The 21,237-nt window shown below is 37.4% G+C and overlaps 1 protein-coding gene across 1 annotated transcript in view; it reads right to left on the minus strand.

The window, feature by feature from the left end:
* Positions 1 to 21,071, minus strand: part of abca1b (ATP-binding cassette, sub-family A (ABC1), member 1B) — a 41,281-nt gene extending 20,210 nt beyond the window's left edge. The window contains exons 1-11 of the mRNA XM_065275311.2: positions 20,911 to 21,071; positions 18,303 to 18,403; positions 17,466 to 17,559; positions 15,223 to 15,364; positions 15,009 to 15,127; positions 9,877 to 9,998; positions 9,162 to 9,353; positions 7,023 to 7,112; positions 2,038 to 2,278; positions 1,582 to 1,721; positions 37 to 153 (exon numbers count right to left, since the gene is read on the minus strand). Of these exons, the coding sequence (XP_065131383.1) occupies positions 37 to 153; positions 1,582 to 1,721; positions 2,038 to 2,278; positions 7,023 to 7,112; positions 9,162 to 9,353; positions 9,877 to 9,998; positions 15,009 to 15,127; positions 15,223 to 15,364; positions 17,466 to 17,559; positions 18,303 to 18,368 (1,323 nt within the window). The 5' untranslated portion in view covers positions 18,369 to 18,403; positions 20,911 to 21,071. The remainder of the gene's footprint in view (positions 1 to 36; positions 154 to 1,581; positions 1,722 to 2,037; positions 2,279 to 7,022; positions 7,113 to 9,161; positions 9,354 to 9,876; positions 9,999 to 15,008; positions 15,128 to 15,222; positions 15,365 to 17,465; positions 17,560 to 18,302; positions 18,404 to 20,910) is intronic.
* Between the last annotated feature and the right edge of the window lie 166 nt (positions 21,072 to 21,237).

The following is a 21,237-nucleotide window of genomic DNA, read 5'->3' on the forward strand; positions in this document are numbered from 1 at the left end:
GGGGGGGGGCAACACTGGGAGTAAGGTGTAATTTACCCGCATCAGATTCATTTCTTCACTGTTCTCCATAAAGCTCCAAATCCTTGGTCTGGTTTCCTCCCACATTCCTCCCAAATCTCTTAGAATCCCAAGCTCCTGAAATGTCTTATTAACCTGAGAATGAATGAAGCAATAAGAGACTTAAACTTAAATGTGTAGAAAGCAGAACAACAACTGCAGATTCCCTTGAATCACTTCAGGCTTGATTCTTTAATTCATTCATGTATTCAATAATTGATGCACATGATGTGATTTGCACAGACACTACACAAATACAGTTCACATTTGTAAATTATATATTTCTTTCTAATTATTTAAATGTACTTCCGAGCCTCGAGGTATTAATATAAAGAGTTTGGTTCCAAAACGCACAAAAACACCATTTAAAAAAAATGAGTTACTGCCAAAATCAGTATTGTATCAGGTCAGCATTAAAAAGTAAATTCTTAATTTTACACAAAATACAATATCCGCCGAGTTATTCTGTCATCTTTTCTCCCGTTTTTCCCAAAACGCGCTTAACGTCAGTCCTCCTTCTCTGCAGAATGCAATAAATCCGCTTAACCAATCACAGCGCACCATTCCATGAATTGTAAACAACAATGGCGGCGGGTTGAATACACAGAGTTTTCCTCATCTACTTTGTACTTCGTGATCATCAAAAAAAAAAAAAAGATAAACCTGTGGTGGTTTTCTGTGACGGGAAAAAAATTTAAGCCATCAAAATATAATAACTTGTTCGAAAGGGCCTTAGAGAGATGGAAAAATGCCGGCTGTTGCCTGTTCTCCCGACAGCATCAAGTTTCTGTCATGCTAACACATTGACCCCAGGGGATCTTATGAAAAACTTTACATTATTTTACTCAAAGCCAACGAAAATCGAGCAGGACCAAAACATTTTACAGATGATCGCTGTCAAAAAGTTAACCAACGACGCCCCAATGACAGCAGCAATGACAGTTTTCTTAATATGACAAAGTGTTTTGATGAATGCCATTAATATTTATATTTTTAATCAATGTAAATCACTAGTCAACTAAATGAATATAACATGACAAAGATGAATGCACATTTATATATTGATTCAATAGATTTTTAGCATTTAAAAAAAAATCTTCAGTTTTTATAATAAATCTTTGAAAATCAAATTATGGATTTGATTTTTTTATGTTATTATAACCTAACGTAGCTATGTGAAAGTTGTAACAGAAAATATTGTTTTTCATCTTGTCACTTTCTTATAGAAAGGTATAGAAAACATGTTTTTCCCGAAATAAGTAAAAATTGATTTAGAACCAAACTCTTCATATGTCCTTTTTATAAGGGTACCGACCCAGTGACAACTTTTGCATCTTTAATCCTGATAGAGTAGGATATTCAGTCTTATACCACAAGATTATTGAATGCTTTACTCTGATTGGTTGAGAAATGTTCTTTGGGTATGCATTATTTTTCGATAAACACCGACCTGACCTGTCAAATGTCTGAAAATAACCACCATCATGTATTCAGGTTCATAAAGGTGTTTTTCTGGTTAGTTACCTCATGAATGATCTTCTGTGTTGCAGGTGTATGTGGAGTGTAGAGGATTTTCCCCATCAGAAGAGGTTTCAAGGCTCTCCAGATCATACGAGAGATGGGGTTGATTTCCATGTTCCTCATCATGTTGTTACAATATGGAGCTAAAATCACAAAATAAGATGAATTTGACACGTTTATGAGTACCATGTATCATACTGGATGTTTGTGTTTTATGGAAAGCCACAATGTCAGAAAAAATTGTCAAAATATGTACTCCAGGTGTCACTGGTACAGCAGTACCCTTTCAAAAAGTACAACTCTGCACCTTAAGAGTCCATATAAGTATCTCAAAGGTACATAAAGGTACCTAACGGTACATATAAGGGTACTGCCCCAGTGACAGCCGGGGCACAATTTGATCTTACAGTGCACATGGCATCGCTTGATCTAAAATAAATCATTGTATGTTTGACGTACTTGAGGTGTTGTCATAAACAGAAACCATTTCATCGTCACTGTCGTTGTGGCTGCCGAAAATTGCCTGGAAGTTGCTGTCTTCGTACCAGTTGAGGGATTTGATCTTAAGACCGCCGCCTTCTGGGTGTCCGCAGACGATGCGAGAGACAGCCTGGTACATCAGGCTTGGTGACCCAGTGGCGTTTTCAGTCAGAAACAAGATCTCGTTTCGCAGATCGCTCCAGCTCCTCATACTGGCGAACTGTTGGAATAACAGATTCTGATTTACCACCTTAATCAGATCCAAGTATGGTTAAGGGATATGCATGCGTAATTAACTACCTACAGTTCTTTGTTAAACAGGTATGTGCGTCTCTGTATTATGTTGGTGCATGTTTTTAAAATTACAGCAGAGAGAAATTTAAATATATTGCATGTCTCTTGGTGATGGATTGACAGAGATTATTAAGGATAGTGTTGTTGTTGGGTTATTTGCTCAAGTGCAGGCTAAGCTTTCCTAATCCTTGATAGACCTTCTGGCATTGTCTAAATCATGTCTGAAAGCTGCACATAACAGTCCAGATCCAGATAGCACATGCCCAAAGGCCTGTGAAACTGAACCAATTGAACACTCCCTTGAAAAGCTGGTTCTGTTTTTTTCCATTCTAAAGCGAGGTGGTGTGTTTTAGAAGGTAACCAACAGGACTGATATTGTCATGTGTTGATCCCTAGATTTAGTTTTTTGATATGCAAGATTTCCTAAATAAAAGCTGCATTTCCACAAAAAAAAAAAAAAACAAGTTCAGATTCCTAACAAAGTATTATTTCTAAGATTTTTCACAATCAGAGATCGGGAGACTTCTAATGGAATTCTTTATTTGTATCAAAGGGGACTTTTTCCATGCTTAAGTGCTATAATTGGGTTCCCAGTGCTTCTAACCTAGAAAATGTAAAAAAAGATCAAGCCAGTAACTTAGTTTTGGTAAACCATTCTCTGCAAGCATGTAAAAAAAAATAGGCCATTGAAATCTGGCTCCCCTTGTGATGTCAGAAGGGGATCTTATTATAATAATACCACCCCTTAATCTGCACTCCATCCAATCACAGCACTGACATTTAGTGCAAAGAGACAAAGAGAAATTTGACAGCACAATTGAACAAACCACTATTATGGTGATCTACTCATTTGCATTTAAAAGATCACACAAAATTGGCACATTTTTGCTCACACCCCCAAATTGGGAATTTTAACATGCTATTATAAATTATCTATATGATATTTTAAGCTAAACTTCACATATGTACCCTCTGGGGACACCAAAGATTTATTTTACATCTTACAAAAAGTCTTGTGAAACAAGACTTTTTGTAATAATAAACTTTATCCCAGGTGTATTTCTTAAAATGCATCTCAAAAATACAAACAGATAAATATGTGGATTAATTTTGTGCGTAATATACTAAAAATTCTTCTCTGTACTTTTTAAGATGTTCTTAGGACTATCTTAGTGAACTTATTTATGATATCTTGAGACACCATGAATATGAACTAAAATGCGCTTTTAAAATACTGTCTCTGTATTAAAGGATTAGTCAATTTTCTTAAAAAAAATCCAGATAATTTACTCACCATCATGTCATCCAAAATGTTGATGTCTTTTTTTCTGTTCAGTCGAGAATAATTTTTTTTTAAGGAAAACACTTCAGGATTTTTCTCATTTTAATGGACTTCAATGGACCCCAACACATAACAGTTAAAAAAATTTGTGTCAAAGGACTCTAAACGATCCCAAACGAGGCATAAGGGTTTTATCTAGCGAAACGATTGTAATTTTTGACAAGAAAAGTAACAAATATGCACTTTAAAAAAAGTCTATCTCCGGTCCTGTGACGCGCCAGCGCGACCTCACGCAATACGTTATCACGTCAAGAGGTCACGGATGATGTATGCGAAACTACACCCCAGTGTTTACAAGTGTGGAGAAAAAGGACCGTTCCGACGTTGTTGTATGTGGAATGATACTAATTCATGTCTTTGTGTCAGTATATTGTTTAAAATGGTCCACACATGTGGGTTTCATATATGTAACACGTGACCTTTCCACGTCATTATGCAATTACGTGAGGTTGCGCTGGCACGTCAAACAGCTGGAGGAAGAAGAGAAGTTGTGGTTTAAAAGTGCATATTTTTTATTTTTCTTGTCAAAAATGACAATCGTATTGCTAGATAAGACCCTTATGCCTCGGTTGGGATCATTTAGAGTCCTTTGAAACTCTGTTGAAAAAAACTGTTAAGTGTTGAGTTAAGTGTTAAGTGTTGGGGTCCATTAAAGTCCATTAAAATGAGAAAAATCCTGGAATGTTTTCCTTAAAAAACATAATTTCTTCTTGACTGAACAAAGAAAGACATCAATATTTTGGATGACATGGTGGACACTTTAAAAATTTTATATTATAATTTAAGCACATTTTAGTTCATATTCATGGTGTCTTAAAATAGCACTTACAAGTACACTTAGATAATCTTAAGAACATCTTAAAAAGTGCTAAAGAAGAATATTTAGTATATAAGTTACAAAATTAGTGCGTAAAAAAATAAAGCACTTTAATTCCATTATGGGTATTTGCTCTGTGCCAAGATGTCATAGTCTGCACATTAAAGACGGATAGTGCTTGGGACACACCTTATGATATTCAAAGAGATTATGAATGTAATTTGATCATAAATACTGATCCTGCCAAATATTTTTCCAGTTGTGCTCTGTCTGTGTTGACAATCAAAGATAAAAACCATTTATACAAGAAACACTTTAAATGTGTGTTGAGTCTAAGAATGTTTCAACAAGTTTTTAGGTGTGCCCCCATCATTAGATGTTCCTAAGATGTTCCTATTTTTAGTATATTAAGTACAAAATGTGTGTTTAAGGTACACTATACTTTTTCAACTTGTCAAAATATAGCTGCTATACTGTTATGCAGTATGTATAGTATGCAGAAATCATTAGATTGGTATTTCATTCTGAAAAGAGGTTTTATTTCTCCCGGACATTCATTTTAAATTAGGTGCGGTACATGGCAACTCTGCAGGCTTGATCAAGTCCAGGATGAACCACGTCAGGCTTACGGATCTGACTCAGCAGCAATGTCACATGCTTCTTATTTTGTGTTAAAGTGCATGAGGGGACTGGCAATTTGTTTCTCTATTGGGTAACATTAAAACTGTAATTCAAGTACGTCTTATAATAGTCAAATCTTACAAATATTTGCTTCTCGTCTTGTTTTATGGATGTTTAGATATTAAGATAAAAAAAATACTTTCTCCTGTACTTTCTCTCTGCCAAAAGTTAAGATTTAGGTAGTCTCATGCCAACCTAGTGAAAGGATACTGAATTGAGAGCAAGGAGTTGAGTTTAATGTTCTGTTCAGTATAGACTTGCAGCCAAAGGTTTCCCTCTTTGTTGAGGAGAAAACAGAGAAGCTTTTGTACGGTCGGACTGATCATGAATGCTCATCTAACTGGGTAAACCAGACGACTTTTTTGCGGCCTTTAGATGCTGATCGCGCTCTCTCTCTCTCTCTCTCTGTATGCTTGTTCAGCTGTGCCTGGTTGTATATCTCTCCAGCTGGGAGCTGAAACAACTTTCTCTTCCTCCCACCGTGCACAGCTACAGCTGGCAACCAAGACACTACCAAACCCAGTGACATTTCCCATGTGTCATGTTTTCTGCTATGTCACAGGCCCAACACTTGTCCTCATCATAAAATGTCACTTTCTTCTCATGGGAAGGTTTCGGTAAATTCATTCTGATTTAACCTTGTCTCTTAACATGTGCTGTTATTGTTTAAAGGGATAGTTCACCTAAAAATAAAATTCATCCTCAAGTTGTCCTAAACCTGTATGAGTTTCTGATGAACACAAAAGAAGATATCTTGAAAAAATGATACAGCTGATTGTAACCATGGACTTCCATAGTAGGAAAAACAAATATGATGGAATTCATACCATCAACTGTGCGCTTACAATCATTTATCAAAATGTCTTCTTTTGTGTACGTAAATTCATACAGGTTTTGAAAACGGTGAACTATCCCTTTAAGTGTAACTAGAAATGTTGAAGAATCTTCATAAAAAAGTTATATTTTACTAAAAATCTTTTATCTCCCTTTGGAGCTCGACAGATGTATCTAGTATCTACTATAAACTATGAAAAACCAGCATACTAGCAAGACCAGCATATGTTGTGTTTTGGTGCTGGTTTGTTGGTGACCACCACCATAGACCAGCATAATTCCCATGCTGGTCCATGATGGTTTGGTGCTGCTTTAGCTGGAGGTCATCAGCATACCAGCACCAACATCCCACAGCAAGACCAGCATATGTTGTGTTTTGGGAATGATGCTGGTCTATTCTGTTTTTTTCAGCTGGGTACGGCATAAAGATGCTTTAAAATGTGAAAAACATGGTTGAAATGACATGATGGTGAGAAAATGACAGATTTTTTTCCATTTTAAAGTATTTGTTATTATATTTGTGATTGTGGACCACAAAACCAGTCATAAGTAGCACAGGTAGCCAACACTACATTATTATATACAAAAATTATGTCAAAAATCATAAAAGATCATGTTACATGAAGATATTTAGCATATACCCTGCCGTAAAAATATAAAAAATATTCACCATTAGTAAGATGTTTTGCTAAGGAATTTATATGGACAACTTTAAAGGCGATTTTCTCAATATTTAGTATTTTTGTGATTCCAGATTTATCTTGGTTAAATACTGTACCATCCTTACAAATCATTACTCAATGGAAAGCATATTTATTAAATCTCAATTTTAAAAGATTTATCCTTATATCTGGTTTTGTGGTTTATTTTTATTTTAACTATTTATTTCTTATTTTTTTTTGGTGTTTTATGGTGTGGTGTTTAATTAAATAAAAAGTGGTCTGACACTTTAAAATATTATAAATAAACAAATTTAGTCACTAAAATCAAGTTTACCTCTACAGCCAGTGATCCCAAACTCTCCAGAAGTATGTCTGTGGCTTTGGCTACTTGATGGACATCGGTGGCGTTAGTCCTGACATCTAGCTGTAAGTAAAAACAGATGCATTATATTTACATCAGTCTAAACGGCCCACAGTGAGTCTTTATGTACCAGACACTTTCTGTCCTGGCAAAACTTGGTTTTGGATAACATGAATATTTTTTGCTTTTATGTTTTTTGTTTTGCATGCTTTAATGGAGCATTCAGGAGTGCACTTTAGGTCACATTAACTATCATTTATTAATGATCATTTATGGTACTGTGTGTCATTTGGTTATATAACACAGATATGTGAGATATTTAATCACTAATAGTGCTGACTCGTTCACTATTAAAATAAAACCTAACCATAGTGTTATGTAAGACAGCATTTATCTTGCGCATACAATGCTCTCTCAGCCAAAAAAAAAAAAAAATACAATAACTCACAGTATATTGTATTTATCAGACGTTTTTAACCAAAGCAACTTACAATGCATTCAATATATTTTATCTGTATATTTATCTGTGATCTATGGGTCAACCTGACATGTCCTCATTTATTTAAACTGTTAGAGAAACCGAAGCTGTGATTATGTTGTAACTTCCATCCGTGACTTCAGGCTATATATGTTAAGGTGGGTAGGGCGACAGGCAAAAACTTGCATCCTCCTACACTACTTTTAATAGTCTTATTTGCCCTTTATCTCTTTGAGCTGGTACTTGATTTGTTTTTGTACTTAGCACATTGCACGTCATCACATGGTTTTGTTTCTCAGAGCTAAAAAACAGCATTGAGGGAGGGGTTGGCTGCTACATGAGATAACATGATAATTATATCTGATGGACTTTACCGGGCGAATTAATTAACACCTTTTCCTGACAACAGCGCCACAATGTCTGGATATATCCAGGGCTCTGGAGCTCTTCTACCCATGTCATCATGAAAAATGACGATAAATCCACCAGTGATGAGATCAGATACGGTAAAAAATCATGAGATCTGTCACCAAGGTTCCCACACCTTAGTTAACTTCAAATTCAAGGACTTTCCAGGTCCAATACCCTCAAGGACTAAATGTGAGGACACATTTTAAGTGAGAGCAAGGTTACATTGTGTTACCTTTAAAGATACATTGTTACAGTTCCCTTTCGAGGGAACTCGCGCTGTGTCACTGCATTAACACTTTGGGGACGCCTCCAATGGTACGTTCGTCTGAATGTGTATATCAAATTCAACCAATAGTAAGGCTTAACCACAAATACAGGGTGATGCGGGAGCCAGAAAATATATCGCTATGTAAACCAAAGCCGGCGTTACAGGGACGCAGGAAGTATGGCAAGGGAGACGCAGCGTCTCGTTCCCTTCTCAAGGAAAAAAAGTTATATACGTAATTTGTAAAACACAACTATGCAAAAAAGCATTTTGGTATGAATCAACATTTGCATACAGAAGATATAAGCATTTAAAGCAAACAGTTTAGCATGTGAATTTTTATGATATTTTCCTACACTAAGGGAATAATATGTTTTTTTCCACAGAAAACTTGAATAAAATAGATTCAAGCACTTTCATGACCTGTATCTATGTATATTTTCAAAAACTTCCCAGGCCCTTGATTTTTCCCCCCCAGATTCACAAAATTTCAAGGATTTCAAGGACCCGTGGGATGGATCACGATCATGTCCAGACATTTTACCACAACATCAAGACAAAAAAGCTGCCATTTTGCTTTAATACAAATGAAGCCTATTTTAACATTACAAGGTTTCGCGTTGTGACATCAATTTTACGACTAAGCCCATTTTCCCATTATTCTCATTTCTGTAATGTATCTGGACATTTATATTTTTAGTTCATTTTCAAACAAGCTTCCCTTTAATGTAATACATTTGGGTTCTGCCATTCATGTTATTTATTTAATATACTGTAATGAATTGCAATAGGGGAAATGTGTTTAATTGTAAATAAAATCATACAATAATTATTAATGGTTCAAAAATATATTGTCTTAATATGTATATTTTCATATTTTTAAAGCGATACTTGTTTTCTTCCTGGTACAATGATAAATGGCATGAATCCATTTATGAAAAAATTAATTGTTTCTTACCCTAATAGGTTTAAGAAAGTCCAGGTTGGACTTGAAGTGACTCTCAGCTTGGTCTAACCAGGTACTGGGGGATTTGCAGATGATGTCCTGGGTGAATCTAGCCACCGTTTCGTTCGAAATGGTCACAAAGTCCTTAAGCGCAACGGACTTACACATGTCTCTCAGATGGACACCAAAACCTTTGATCAGCACCTAAAAGCACAAGAAAGATAGTACACAGAGCTTTAGGGTGAGGGCCAATAGGAACGAGAACGAGAAGTGTTGGTGATGGAGAGGATGAAGATGCTTAGCTGACCCATGTGTTTCTTATCAGGACATTATAACGCTCTTTTAAGGGGTAACTTGGCTGCATTTCTAGCACTGTAACTTGTGTAAATAAAAGTTTATGCCCCGAGGGCACGTCACACGGCTAACAGCTGTTGACTTACAAACAACAATGGAGATGCATGCTGGTTTCCTCACTTCAACTGAGTTCTAGAGGTAATTTAGCAGTGTGTGCTCAATTGGCTGACCTATCAAAACCTTCCCAAAACAAATTATGACCGTGCACTTTGTACGGCGTGAACTGTAAGTTAAGTACAGTAAGTGTGAGGCTTGGGTCATAGACCCAAAAATGGGCTGCAGATAGAGATATAAAGATATCTTTGTGGAGAGACAAGTATAATAAAGCAATTCATAATATAATTTTACACCCAACTTCCCGTTTCTTGCTCACCTTTTCTAGATTCACTTCTGCTTCCAGAATGTTCTCTACAAAATGTTGTGTAAAGGAGGCGTTCTCCCTGAGGAATGTGGACAGGGTCTCATTTTCACGTAGAAAGTCCTTCAGCTTGAAACCTGAGGACAGAAACACGGCTTTAATGTGTGCGTGTTAAGAGAAGCTTTACAAAACTGCCACACAATAGCTGGAGTTCTTAGTTTTCAGCAATTTGAGCAGATTTTAGCAAAACCGCCCCCGCATTTTAGGATTAATTTTCGGAAACGCACCCCTTATTTCGTCAGTATGCTTTTTATTTACACCTGTAAACTTTTGTTCGAGTGCATGCGCTCACTTGCTGGATTTTAGTGGAGTTGATTCAGGTGAAGAGAGAAACAGACGGTGTTTATTGCACGCTCTCGTGCGCTGCTTAAATGTCATTCCTCTTTAAAGTTCAAGTGCGTGTCTGAGCAGGCCGGGTAGTGTGCTTCGGCTGGGCGTGGAATAAACATCGGGTGATTCATCATCACACAATACGCAAGGGGATTCTGTGCCGAAATATTCTGGAATCTACCAAATGTTGTTCCTTCCACAATTCATCAAAATACAACTTGCGTCCGTTCCAAAATACTAACTTTCTCACGAGATGTTCTGAGCGGTTGCTAGGGAGTTGCTATGTGGTTGATAAGGTGTTTTAGCATCTTGCTATACAGTTTTTGGGTGCCTGTTCATTCATTAAATGTTCAGGCTCCATAGGGCTTGACCTGCGACCCATGTCCTAAAACTAGGCACCTCCTCCTCAACCACAGTATATGCAAACACCTAAAGTCATACCTGTGGAAAGTGTGACCTTTCACACCTGGCTAACAAGTGCCTGTGATATGCTTCACCTACAGCAGCCCAAGTGTCTCCATGTCTTCCTACTGTGTTGTTTGAGGAAAACAAAGGCTGGAAACGTGTCCACTCTCATCTCTCCTAAGGAGGGGTGAAACCCCCAGGAGGTGCCAAACTTTGTGAACTATTCAAGCTTTTATGTGAAAAGGGGGTAGGAGGAGCCAAATAGGGTATGAAAGAACATATAGAGGATCATTTTAAAGGTCACGGGCAATCATTTGTAAAGCTTTGCAAAAGCAGGTACATGCAAGTAAAAACTGAGAAGGTCTAAAGATTATAAATGAACCGTGGTGAGATCTGTACCTCAACTGTACCCCCCTCCTATCCAGCGTTAGCAACACAACAATTGAAGGTTCGATTCCCAGGGAGTGCACATACTTAGTATTTAGTATTCTTCTAATAAGAGCACTCAAAAAAAATGCTGGGTTGTTTCAATCTGTGGTTGGGTAAAATTAGGGGTGCACCCAAATTTCGGCCAAATTTTCATCCGAAAATGGCTATATCGGCTTCGGGGGAAAATAAAAAAGCCATTTTCAGCTTCCGTTTAAGTTTTCGGCCAAGAGAATCTTAATTTTCATTTTGGTGCATCAGTAGGTCAAATATAAATCTCAACCTAGAAAATATCCATATCTGACGCAACCATGGGTTGAAACAACTTAGTTTTTTTTGTAGTGTAGCCAGATAAAATATCTGCTATGTCTGAAGCAGTGTTACGTAATTCAGGGGTTTCCAAATAACATCCTGCAGGCAGTTCTCAGGACAGGTATAGCTATTAAATTTAGGTCTTGAATGTTTTAATGAAAACTGTCATGCGTTCATAAAGAGATTACGGAAAACACACGGAAAATGCGTTCGGGATTCGTCCGGCATCTTTTTGTTTTTGATTCATTCACACTGCCAATGATTTTACGGAATCTGTGCGCGCATTCACACACATACCGTAAAGATCCCGTGACGTATTTAAAGTCCTGCACTTGATAGTTTTTTCCACATCGTCTGGAGTTAGTTAGTTATCCGTGATTTGTCTCATTTTTGTTTATGACAATATCATAAGTAGCGCGTGATGAGCTGTTCTATCAGGTGAACGATCTCAACTTCAGTGCTGATAGTGAAGAGCTCCCTGATCTCTGCTTCTTTCCAATTTGCCGACATTTCTTGTCAAGAATGTTGATCTGCATTTAAATCCCTGTGTCAAAGAGCTGAACCATAACTTCTTTTTGCGATGACAAGTGCGTCCTCACTAGGATACGCCCCTTACGGCATTCACGGAAAATGGATTCTGGATTTCATTCACACTGCCATTGATTTGCCGGCATCTGCAAGGTCCCGCAAAGACACATGATCTGTTTAAAGTCCTGCACTATCTTCTACGCAGCGTCTGAAGTTTGCATATTATTTATTATTTCTCTCTCCAGAAACCACTTGCGTGCATTTTTGTTTATGATAAGACTATAAAGTAGCGTGTGAGGCGCCGTCCTATGCTGGTGAATGATCTCAGCTTCAGAATGGATAATTGACGAGCTCCCTGATCTCTGCTTTAATACAGTTTTCAGACATTTCTCATCGTGATTGTTTATATGCATTTAAAACCCCCGTTTTGAGGAGCTGAACGATATATTGTGTTGGGATGACGCACAGGTATTTCAGTACATTTTTCGTCGTGAACGTTGATCTGCATGTAAATTTTTCGTTTTAAAGAGCTGAACCATAACTTTTGTTGTGACGTCCTCACTACGACACGCCCATTACGGCATTGTTTCGGCTTCTTGTTCACACAGATGGTTTTCCATGTATCTAAAGCCCGATTATAGTCATATGCGTAGCTCTGCATAGCCTGATGCGCACCTCGCAAATTTTTTTACAGCGCGTCAGTTCTACGCGGACCGCAAGCGCTGTTATTGGTCCACCAGAACCCCTCCCGTTAGGTAAAAAAAAACTGCGTCATAGGTATTTCCGTTTGCGACAGTGAAAACAAAGATGGGCCAAGTTGAGGAGTGATTTAACTCAAACTGCAACAAAAGTCGCTGTTTATTTACATCCATCATTGCTGGTCTTCTCAAATCATACACAACAAGTTGCTGTTTCTTCTTCGTTTGTGGGTTAACTTGCCAAGCTTCTTCTTCTTTGACATTCGCGCTGCTACTGTGGTTACACGCGTGGATACTGCCCACCAGCGGCCTGCGCGCATGTTTGCACGTCGACGCGGACGACGATGCAAAAGTATAAACAACCCTACACCGTAGAACCTACGCACGACTATAACGAGCCCTTTACTAGGTCCTCTTTCCGGCAACGATCCCAGAAGATTTATGGGACGTGTTTGCGTTCACACAGAAGCTTGTCTGGCAATTTTACAGGTATTTTCTGGGACCAAAGGTCTGTGTGAATGGGGTTTAGGTCTTCTTTATGGGAGCGATCCCAGAACATTTACAGGACATTTTGGTGTTTAAACAGAAGCCTCTTTTTGGGACCAAAGTGCTGTGTGAATTATGTTGACAAATCTAGTCGAAGTCTGCAAATCCAGCAGTGTGGTTATCATAGCAAATGATCCAGTGTGAATGTGTTTAGGGATATATTTAACCGTAAAGCCAATAAACGTGCCTTTTTCAAGTCAGTTGTACTCAGAAAAGAATAAAGACAAAATGAATAAGATCACAGTGAGCGGAAGCCACGATAAGCACCAACAATGACCCGATGGCGAGTTCAAAGCATTCCTATTGTCATACAGCCCGAGACACATTGTTGAGGCTTTAATTGGAACAGGTGTCCTGACAAGAATCTCTTTTTTTTCTCAGTTTCCTACTCTTGTTTTTAGATCAACGCTTAAACTAAACACCTCTAAACTGTTTCATGCTAAAAAACTGTTATTAAGTTATTAATTCACATGGAAGTAACTTCATTCACACTCAAGCCACACTTTGATCACAGTGATCACACAAGAGATCTTCCTTTCTTCTTAAAAATTAAATGTCTATAAACCAAATAATCGGTGGCGGCTCGTGACTGCTCATCTGAACATCTCTTTTATCAAAAAACCTTTAGATGCGTCTGCAGCAGGCACTTATTTTGACAAGACACGTGATGCACATAGGATCACTCAACGCGCAGAACACATATTTTGAAATTACGAACCACACATTACGAACCAAGAAGTCACCGGTCGCCACTGCAAATAATGCATTTTTATATGTTTTCTATATGGGATAGATTGAGTGAGGTGCATTATGGGAAAGAAGTGTGTTACTTTGCTTTTTGGGAAAGCAGCTGATCCGTCTACAAGTTTACTCCAAAGATCACAAAGAAATATTATCTAACAAGTGTGCTTATTGTCAGTAGTAAGCTAAAAATGGTTATCTTCAGTTAAATGGATGCATTAAAATTGTAAACCCAGACATTCTGTGATGGCGTCTTTCAGCCAATCGACACGATGATGTGATTAAACGTCACTTAGCGTGAGAAGAGCAGTCTGGATTTGGGAAGCATTTTTTCTGTTACCCAGTACAGGCAGGTAATGTTAGAGGTTTGGATTCTTGGATGTGTTTGTGCATCCTATTTGCTCCCACACATGCCCTTATGCTGACTTGTCACGGCTTGTATGAAAGGTTTGATCTTTCCAACCACCCACCTCCTATCCACTTGGAACATTTCACTCTTCCAGCAAATCTCCTGAGGCTGATGGGATTCAACCTTTAGCTTTCATATGACTTGCCGAGTCACTTTAAGGTATCAAGACATTTGTTAAAAAAGGATAGTTATGGTCCTTGATGCTGATTGGCCAATAGCCGTGGTTTATTTTTGATAATCTTATCCCAAAGCTACTATTCTGTATCACTGCACAATACCCGATCGGTGTTTTTAATGTTGCGTAGCAGCGCTCTGTTAATCCTTGCATGTTAGGAACTGTTTCTTTTTCCGACAGACGGATTGCACACTTTATATTTTTATTTGAAAAAAAGCAAAAATTCACTCGATATATGATCACAACTGTAGGATTGTTAACCCTTTGCATTCCTAAAAAAAAAACACCTAAAAAGGATACTATTTGTACCTGTCGAGTTAAATGGTTAACATCATTCAAATCACAAGAATCTCAGCTTTCAAAAGATATCTGACATATTTAGCTTTCCGTTTTTAAGTTTAAGTGTTCCTCCCACCGTACTTTAATGGGTTAAAATACAGTACAGCCTCAAGTGCCTTAATGCTAAGAAAACATGATAAGCTTTTGATTTGTGACCACTTTATGGTACTGTACTCACCCGCCGTGTTCATTTGCATTTCTTTTACAGCACTGATAAGCTCCTTGAATCCGTCTAAGCTCTTGTCATTTTGACTGTACAGCAAAATTTTCTTGGCATCGGAAAACAGGCGTGAGATTCTGAAGAAATGTTAGAAAAAAAAATTCACTGACTGTAATTGTCAACATTAAAGTTTATGTCATTTCCAAATCTCCACCTGTATGCATCAACTTACATGGAATCATTAAAGTTCCCGACGACTCCGGGAGATTCCCCAGGGGTTGGGTGTCGGAAGCAGGGATTGTTGGCATTACAGACAATGCCCTGGATCCAGGGCAGTGTGCCCGCTGAGGGCATGGCTTTGTTGGGAAAGTGACCTGTAACAAATATTAAAGAGAGTTAGACAGTATACAATAAAACCAAGACGTTGACCCCCTCATTTTTTCTGTGATAGCTCGTGTTATTTGACAAAAATGCATTTACTTTATATATGATGAGGACTTTGTTGTCCAGATTATACAGATATGCAATCAGATCAACATCCAACGCTTTAACCCTGGACATGATGTGCCGAATGAGATTTTTGCTATGTTCCCCGAATACAGATAATGCACATGTACCCTTAGACTGTCTTATCTGGTCGTGGACCTACAAAACCTGAAACTTCTTGTGGAAGGTGCTCCTCAAGGGGACTTTATCAAGTGATTACCTAAGCGGTAAATCTGACCTATGTCCTCCAACATCCTCACATAGAGGATCAGTGTATATATTCTATAATGAGTCAAATATGTAAGACTGCTATCAGTCAACCTTAAGACTGCCAGCTGCCTCACTGCTGAGCACAGCACAGATAAGATAAAACACAGAGAATGAGCTAATCAATTCATAGGGGGTATATGTGGTACATATGTTCATATCTTAAACATAAGACTGGGTGAATTTCACCGCAAAATTGTAAGAATGAAAAATAAATAATCTATTTTTATCGACATACATTTGATGCAACATTCTGATATTACTTTTATAAATAAATAAGAGATTTAATACATTTTTAAAACAAGTATCAAGTACAAAATCATTCTTATCCATCTGATCACTTGAGCAAACATATTGCAACATATCCCAAATCACATTGTGTACGGTTCAAAGCAAAACTATTCATTCATCCGCAATTTGAAGGAGAAGTGAAACTATAAATATCAACCCCTCTTTCCTGTCTAAACCAGAGCAAAGCACACAAGGGTGACTATTCCTGCGTCAATATGATCTCATGATCAAGGCCCACAGTTCCCCAAAAACAACCACAATCTAACTTATAATGTATAAGTTCACACACTGCATTAGCATGCTATATAATGTTATATAATAGTATAAGGGATGCATCTATACATCAGCCTGTGATTGGTATTGGACATTGATAGATTATTTAAAAACAGACGATGATCAGGGCAATTAAAAGGGGTGGAAAATCACATTAGAACTGTGCGAAAATAAAATAAATAAAAAAAATGCGGTTTGTGCACTCTGCACTTCTAGGATTTCACAACATAATACTTTCAAAACAAGGAATAAAAAGCAAAACTATGGGTATCTATCAGTATCAGATTCCATTAAACCTGATTTCATTGGCTAATTCATATACATTTGTACAAAGAGAATTACGTACAATTATAAAAAAAAACCAATAATAAAACCCCACCCCTAACCCCAACATCCCAGGTGCAAAAGGAAATCATACAAAAACGCACGAAGGTTGACGTACGAGTTCATATGAATTAGCCACCTCGTAATTGCAATGTGCAGATTATTCTAAGTAATCGAATATCATACACAGAAATTTTGTATTAGTGCCGTAACTTTTAGTATCTTGTATTATTTTTTCTAAATTTGTCTTGTGAATGAATTTAAGTAACTGTGTACAACTTGCATGTCACTGCTATGAATAAATCAGGCTGCAATTATGCCTTACATATAAAACTTTAACAAGAAGTTTTATAGGCGCAAGCAGACAAAAAATCATCAGGGTCTTATTAGCTTGCTTTCACGTACATTAAACAATGCTTATACAAACAATAAGCATGTATATTTTATGCAAATCCTATGCTATAATGGACAAATCCCAGGATGCCTTATACTAACATCACTGTATCATTTACACATCATCTGTGACCGACAGAACACTGATATTAAAGATATCAGCGATAGCTCATAATCCAATCCTGACACGTGTTAATGATACACAATAAACTGAGTTCAGTGACGGGACAAATTGCACATTTGCACTGCACAGCTTTCTGACCTGTAATCACATTAACCAACTGCTTGAATACATGTGGGAGCCATTTAGTATTTAAATGCCAAGATGTAATAAATACTTATTGAGAGGTATTATTATGTAACCGAAATGATAAAGAGATCTAAAAGATATCGAATCTAAACGCTTTTCCTGTGCTCATACATAACAAATGATGTACTTACATTCATGTTGTTCGTATGGCGGGTAGTTTAACCTCACGCTGATCAAGATGAAGAAAATAAAGAGAGGCCACACAATCTCGGTCAGCAGTTGGAGCTGTAAAAGGTAAACACGTGAATACAAAAGGAATCAATATTTTCATTAAACCGCAGACGGTGGCGGTCTGCTGGTCATTTACTAATAGAGTAAAAAGCCCCGTGACTTTAATGTACCTGCATGTCTAAAGAAAGGGTTGCTGGTGTGTTTTTATTAACACCATTTATTATTAATACCTGACAGGGGATCGATCGACCATCCAGATTTAGTACAAGTGTAGAAGGAAAGCATCAGTCTAATGGCTCAGTCTGTCTCCAGTTATCTCCTTTGTGGGTAATGCTTATTTATTTTAACTATGTATCAGCATTGTACTGCTAAACATATACATGAAAGTCATTCAAGTTGAATAAAATATTTTGTCACATAGTCTAAAAAGCTCAAATCAAGTTTCATGAATGAATTAACCAGACTATATTTCCAGACTCTTAATATTGAAGATTTTTGCAACCCCACTGGCAATTCTTATGATGAAAAATGAAAAAAAAAAAACTTATTTATGATGTCTATATCTTATATGTTTTGTTTACAAAGCCACAAGTGTGCTTTGCATTATCAAATCCACAAGAGAACAATATAGGAGCATATACTGCAATGTTATAATTATAAAATGTTAAATTATTAAATTCAGCATCATCTTCTGGATATGTCTTTGTAATAATCTCTGAATCAGACGAAACTCTATTATCATTTCATGAATTTTTTTTTGCTTTTTGTATCATTGTCTCAAAAAGAGAAAGTCTTACCGTTTGTCTTCTTCTGTAAGTGAAGTTTTTCCAAAGCAGCAGACCCAGCTGAGTGGAGACGGACATCTTCACCCAGGTCCCGCTTGACTCTCAGCTCTCAACTGTTATGACACACAAGGAGAAGCAGGTCGATGAAGACATCAAACAGCCACCAACAGAGCAGCTCAAAAGTCCAGGACAAAGTTCAGCCTCCTATCTGGCGCTCTGCTCCCCGCTCACGTCTCCACTTTCCATCTTTCCTGCCCTGTTTTAGGGAAGGCAGATCTAAGCTATCCCAGAATTCCTGGAAATGGTGGACCTTGTGATGTCAGTGAATCGCCAAGCAAGGAATTTCACAGGCCATTAGGGTCTCCGGGGAAGGTAGATTTACTCTAGTTTGATCAAAGAGGTTCATTTAAAATGCACGGATTCGCTGGATGTCCTTGCTCTATGGTAATGATGCCATTCAAATGCGAAGAGCCCCAGACATCCACGAGTGATCTACATCTGCTGCTTCTATTGTTCTCAGTGTTTATTTGCCATTGAGCGTTACTGTGATTTAATCAGCTGACCCAAAACAGAAATGATCAGATTTAGGTCTGTGGTTAACTGTTTTCATGTGCTCAAAATAAAATAAAAGCACTCATCTTAAAGATAAAGAAAAATCACCATTCTGATCTCTAACACAGAAGAAGGATTGCATGTTTGAGTCAGGATCAGTCTCCCTTCATAAATCTGCAAATTAATGACTTATCAAATTTAAATCGAAACCAAACTACATGCGCTATGCTTTCCACACTTCAGCTCTGTTATAATATATGTCAACATGCTGATTCATGTCAAACTAAACCTCCATAAATCTCAAGATCTTTTGAGATTTGCAAAAAGAAAAACCTGTTTAATGTTGTTATAAGATTAGTTAACACTATGTGAGTGAGCAAAAATTATTAAGTTGACTATCAAGTGGTAATGCCATCCATGTACTCGTTGTTTATGAAAATAAGATATTTTGAACTTTGATAGGACCGATAAAGTTAAAGTGTGGTACTACCTTAGTACCTCAGATAAGAGGTACAGAAGATACAAAAGTTGTCACTGGGGCGGTACCTTTTCAAAAGTACACTTTTGTACCCAAAATGTGCATAATGGTACCTGTAGGGCAGTGGTTCTCAAACTGGGGGTCGCAAGATGGTGCCGGGGGGGCCCCAGTTTTATGACATTTTATAAAATACATTAATTTATCAAAATAAGGCTACTAACCAGCAGCACTACTTTGTATAACTTAATATGTTAAAATGTTACATTTTAGAATTTAGAACTTTTGTCATAAATTTTCTTTGGGGGGCTGCGAAGGAATGCACCATATACAAGGGGGCCCGCACGCAGAAAAAGTTTGAGAACCACTGCTCTAGGGTACACACTGGAACCTTAAAGTGCACCTATTTCATTGCTAAAAAACTATGTTATTTTGTGTATTTGGTATAATACAATGTGTTTGTATGGTTATAAAAACACATTATTTCCACATACCGTACATTTATGTAGCTCCAGATTTCACTCTCTTTCTGAAATGCACGAATTCGAAAAGCTCTGTGTCCCTGATTGGCCAGATAATCTGTATGTTGTGATTGGTCTGAATACCTCTGACGTCAACCAGAAATATGACGCTCCTTACCATGTTTGAAAGATTCGGTCACAATGAGTTAATTTACAGGCTGTGAGTCCCCAGCGGGATGAATTATGATAATATCGGTCTTTACTACATCACCAATCCCAGGAAGTAAACTGTTGCCTACAATCCGTGTGTTCGTTGTAGTCGAAAAAAAAAGAAATTTACATTGGAGATGATAACTCGGGTACCTTTTGCATATCATTAACATGAACTACTAACACTTACACACCAAAGGAAATGTAAAAATGTAAATCGGAGCCATAGGTGCCCTTTAAAAGTACATATCTGTACCAAAATTATACATAGTAGGACCTTAAAAAAAGGTATCACCCCAGTGACAACATTTGTACCTTTTATCTGAGAGTGTAGCACAAAAAGTCCCTTGTGCCAAACGCAAACTGCATCCATATAAATTACATATATAGCTTCTTCTTGTCATGATTCATTACAGAAGTGTTTCTCATGAAATGCAGTCTGTTCACTTGACTATCTCAGTTTTTATTTCTTTGAACATTACAGTCGCAGGTGGTAAAGCTCTTGTTTAGGTGAATGAGAACTGAAGCTTTGTCTGACTGTGTCATTGTTCTACTGTACTTACAGGAGCATTTCTGCTCTTTTTCCTCCGATCACGAGCCACATGTTTACTTTGGCTATTATTCATCTTTTATTTATGAAAAAAAAATCAGAGTTTATTTTTTTAGTATACAGCGGGTGTTATTTTTTCGTCGAAGGATCACTGTTACAGATGTTATTATGCACGCGCGTCAGACTGGACACTTTTTTATTCAGAGTTTCCTTTTTTCAGAGTTTCCCTTCATAAATACTCGAATTAATCTACAGTGTCGGTATTTGCATCACTTAGGCTACAATACAGGCCTATTTTGTCATATGTTATATATTATATTATAATGAAACATAAATATTGTTTTATGAAAATGAAACATATATGTAACTTACCCAGACAACGCTAGTGAATTTCTGATGGACATTCGTCGTAATCCTGTTAAAAACCTGCTAAAATCCTCTCTTGTGGGTTTGACGCGCCTGTCTCTCCGGCTTGAAGGCGCATCTGAAGGGTTTTAAGTGGTTTTATAGCGCAGGCAGGCAGTCAGTCTGCATCCGCTCTCAACGCAAAGGTTACTGTCGGTCATGAAGATGTGTGCTGAAGGTTTTACTGGGTGAACACGTGCTAGCCCAAAACAACGTAACAATAAACAACTGTGGGCAAATCAATGCAATGAAAACAACGATGGGGTAAAACTTTATTTATTTGATTTGTTATGC

The sequence above is a fragment of the Paramisgurnus dabryanus genome, chromosome 16 (genome assembly GCF_030506205.2).
Source record: "Paramisgurnus dabryanus chromosome 16, PD_genome_1.1, whole genome shotgun sequence".
Classification (NCBI taxonomy): Eukaryota; Metazoa; Chordata; class Actinopteri; order Cypriniformes; family Cobitidae; genus Paramisgurnus; species Paramisgurnus dabryanus.